General features: G+C 39.4%; 1 protein-coding gene across 1 annotated transcript; it reads right to left on the bottom strand.

The window, feature by feature from the left end:
- Window positions 1-1,274: 1,274 nt before the first annotated feature.
- Window positions 1,275-2,328, bottom strand: LOC140935557 (rhodopsin, G0-coupled-like). Its single transcript, XM_073385117.1, has one exon. It carries the CDS (start codon window positions 2,283-2,285, stop codon window positions 1,281-1,283), a length of 1,005 nt encoding a protein of 334 aa, XP_073241218.1. The 5' UTR covers window positions 2,286-2,328; the 3' UTR covers window positions 1,275-1,280.
- Window positions 2,329-3,837: the final 1,509 nt, after the last annotated feature.

The raw sequence follows: 3,837 nt of genomic DNA, 5'->3' as shown, positions 1-3,837 counted from the left end.
CAGCGGTGAATCTTCAGCTTAACGGGCTAAAGAGATAATAGTAATTCATCCTCTTCGGTCTACGCTTCTGGAATGAAGACCATCGTGATTTTTAGTATTTCGTTTTGAGTGAAATCGAACAGATCTGCCCACTAATTTAGACTTTATCAGAGTATGTATGGGGCTCTCTTCGAAAACTGTTTTATAATTATTAGCTCCCTTTTAGCTAATTGTGAATTTTTGACGACTTACTGATGTCTGTATTTTAGGTTGCCTCTCCAACTCGAGACGCGGTCACTCAAACCGATAGCCGCGATGATCAGATAGTCTGCAGGGAGCAAAGCAGCAAATACACTGAAAAAGGTCTACATAATAATCCAACAGAAAAAGAAAAGTTAAGGGGTACCCACAAACCAAATAAACGGAGAAAATATAACACGTCGGTTAAGGAGGTGTATCTTTTCGCAAAACCACTTAGTACTCAATTGAAAAGCGCAACGCCAAATATAAAGCTGCTTCATTCTCAGGGTTCTTCAGCTGGTACGTCTCCAGCTCAAAGTAAAATTGATTGCGTGGCTTGTACAACAGCTCTTAATAGCAGAAACTTTCTCCCCACCTTAAACAGTAACTCGCGTCTTTGCCCTCATCACCATGCATTGGGGGCATTTCTCCGTCAGAAACTGAAAGATCTCAGAAAACGGTAGTAAACTTGTCTCTACTTTATCATGAACTATACGTAACTAAAAGTTTGTTCGAAGATGATGCTTGCTTGGCTTTGAGTGGCAGGCGCTAGAAGAGAAAAGGGGGCGCACATTGAAATAAGAGAGATAATTTCTCACACCCCCGCCAACCCCTCCCCCACCGCCTCTGCTCTTTAACTCCTGCCATTGGCCTTTGTTATGCAACTGTAAATGGTGATCAAGAATATTTTTGAAACGAAATAAAATAAACTAAAAATACAAATCTTGCCTAAGCTCTTTATTTTATCAAATAATGACTTCGAAATCTTGCTAAAACTAGGAGTAAAGTGTTGCCGATTGTGCTTCCGATGAGCAATTATTCTAATTCTGTTGCATATGTGCAATAACTCTAAGGCAGTCTCTTTCTAAATCTGGTTTAATTCTTTCATTTCAGACTTGGCATTTGTTTGAAAACTGAATTTACTTTTGGCGGATCCGCCATTCTAGAATAGGCCTTACAACTAAGTTCACCGTTATTACTTTTTGCGGAACCGTGGGCGAAAACAATTATCATGAAAATATCAAGATGCCACGGATGATTGGAAACGTGGGCAAAATTCATCAACTTAATTCGACCGTATATCGCAATCTCAACGTTTCGGGATAATGCGGCGTTTGAGAATAATTGGACGTTTTTTTGCGGAAGTTACTGCTTGAACTTTCACTGCCCGTTCTCACCATCAACTTGATCTGCTGCCGTAATCTCTTGCACAGGAAAAAATAAACAATAGGATTATAACAGCCCGATGATTTAGCAAAGTATGCCGGGATGGTGGCTGTGATGTCACTGATAACGTCAGGTCTGCCGACCATGGATATTAGTGATACGACAGCATATGGTGTCCAGGCCACGAGAAAAGCCACGGTCATTACACCAAACAAAATGACCATCTTTCTTTCCATTTCAAATGTTTCCCGTGTAAAAGGTGAAGTTTTGCCCCATGTCTTTTTCGCACGCCTCGCGCTTTTGTTTATCTCCCGACAGATTTTGAAATAAGAGATGATTATAACACTTACAGGCAACACAAAGCAAGCCACCAACAAGCAAATGTTATATGAGAGATCCAACTTGTCTCGAGACTTCCATCTGACTGAACAACTAGTACCGATTCCTTCCTGTTCAAAGCCTGACCAGCCACACAATGGCATTAGACTCCAGAACAAAGCGTACAGCCACATAGCCAATGAAAACCAAACTGCTTTTCTCCTTGAAAAAGTTCGGTTACTTTTGAACAGAAAAACTAGTGCGTGGTATCTTTCGTATGAGGCGACTGACAGGTTCATCAGTGAAGTCAGACCGTTCCATGTAGCAATGAAACCGATTATTTTACATCCACTATCCCCGTAAATCCACCTTCCTTGAGTGTTTGTAATAACAATCAGTGGCAAAATAGTAATCGAGTGAAATAAATCGCTAAGCGCCACGCTAGCGATGAAGATATTCGGAGCATTTAGGAGTCTCCTGTTTTTACAAAACACCAGGCACACAAGACCGTTAAGCGAAACACTTAAAACACAAATGATGCCAGTAATGACAGCGAAAACCAAGTAGATTGGGGCAATCATGCTCCATAACTCTATCACTTCGTTTAATTCAGCACACCGGAACCATCGTCTATATAAAAAGGAAAAAAAAGCCAGAATTAGATTTATCACAAAATAAATCAGCGACATTTGTAAAAGATAACAAATTTATTGTCTGCTAGAAAGGAAAAAGTCATCTCCAAAGATTAATTCATTAACTTACAAATTATGAGGTCTATTTCTTGCAGTTTTTGTGAAATGATTTTATACCACAACCTTTTATAGAATATTGGAAGAATAAGAAAATGTGTTAAAAATAATTGCTTTTGTGGGTGTTTTTTTTACCGACATTATTTCGTGCGATATCCCTCATTCTCTCCTCACTGTCTGGATTATCACCAAGATAATCTCCAGGTAACTTTCGCCGTCGATGAAATTTCAGCTAAAACTTCGAAGGTGAGTAGACCGCTTCTAACACCAGCATGTCCTTCCTGTTTTTAGGTCGCTTTCCGCCGAACGGTAGATTTGTATCGTGTAACAAACAAGCTGTAAAGGCTCGCTCTGGCTGTTACGTTTCTTTGTTATTATAATTCTTGTATTATCATTCACCCTAATAGTTACCAAACGTCTCGAAAAGTTTTTTCAAGAATTTCGTACCATGTGATATATCAAAAGTGGTTTTTGGCCGGACAAAGAAAATTTGCTGTTTGCTTTTGTAAACCTATCGTAAATCTTAAAGCTACGATAAAACGGGCAACAAGAAGGTACAGCTTGTTGGCAACACTGCTGAAAAGTGTGTTACGAGTGTGACCCCCACGCTACGCGCTGTAAAACAAGCAACATCGCTTTCCATCTCGTTTTGCGGCAATGTTACAAAACAAATCGCACATTTGGTCGCCCGTTTTACCGTAACTTTACGATTTGTTATTACCTTTGAGGTCTTTCAGCCTCTTCACATTTTTTTGAAATCACCCTAAGTTTATCAATTTTTCTTGGTGGTCATTTTGAATTTTAAATAGGCGGTCAACTGGAGCGACGTTTTATCTTTCAATGTGGGTTCCAACTGGGTTGCACCAGCCGACAGCCTACTTAAAATTCAAAATATCCCTCGCAAATCGATAGCATTAACACTGGTCCTCTTGGCTACACTTAGTTTTAATAAAGTTTATTGCCAACGCTGATCTACAATTTACTTTATGTACGAGGACACCTTACAGGCCGCTTCTCTTACCCGATTCGTAGCAAAAATTTTGAGAGCCCCGATTTGAGACTCTTTCCCTGGCATACAGAAATGGAGAGAAAACGAGGAAAGGAAAACAAAAAAAGATGGAAATAAAGGCGCCAGAAACCTTTTGGGACTACTTGTTTCAGACGTTATGACATTGTAACATACATATCTCTTCATTTCCTTTTGGTTTGTTGTTTTTTAATCGCCTCCGATTTTCCAAATATTCACTTGAGACAGAGTGATGTCTCTTATTAAAGTTCTCTATTGAGCAATTAATTCTTTTTCTTGCCGTTTAAGACCCATTACACGAGCGGTTTTTATAGAGTACAACTGTCTGTTGTTTAAATAACCATAAAGTATGTGAGT

Source organism: Porites lutea, chromosome 4 (genome assembly GCF_958299795.1).
Source record: "Porites lutea chromosome 4, jaPorLute2.1, whole genome shotgun sequence".
NCBI lineage: Eukaryota > Metazoa > Cnidaria > Anthozoa > Scleractinia > Poritidae > Porites > Porites lutea.
This window is presented reverse-complemented; position numbering and strand designations above follow the sequence as displayed.

Bases quoted from the DNA above. Each gene is read 5' to 3' on its own strand.
- LOC140935557 (XM_073385117.1), bottom strand. From the start codon at position 2,285: ATGATTGCCCCAATCTACTTGGTTTTCGCTGTCATTACTGGCATCATT.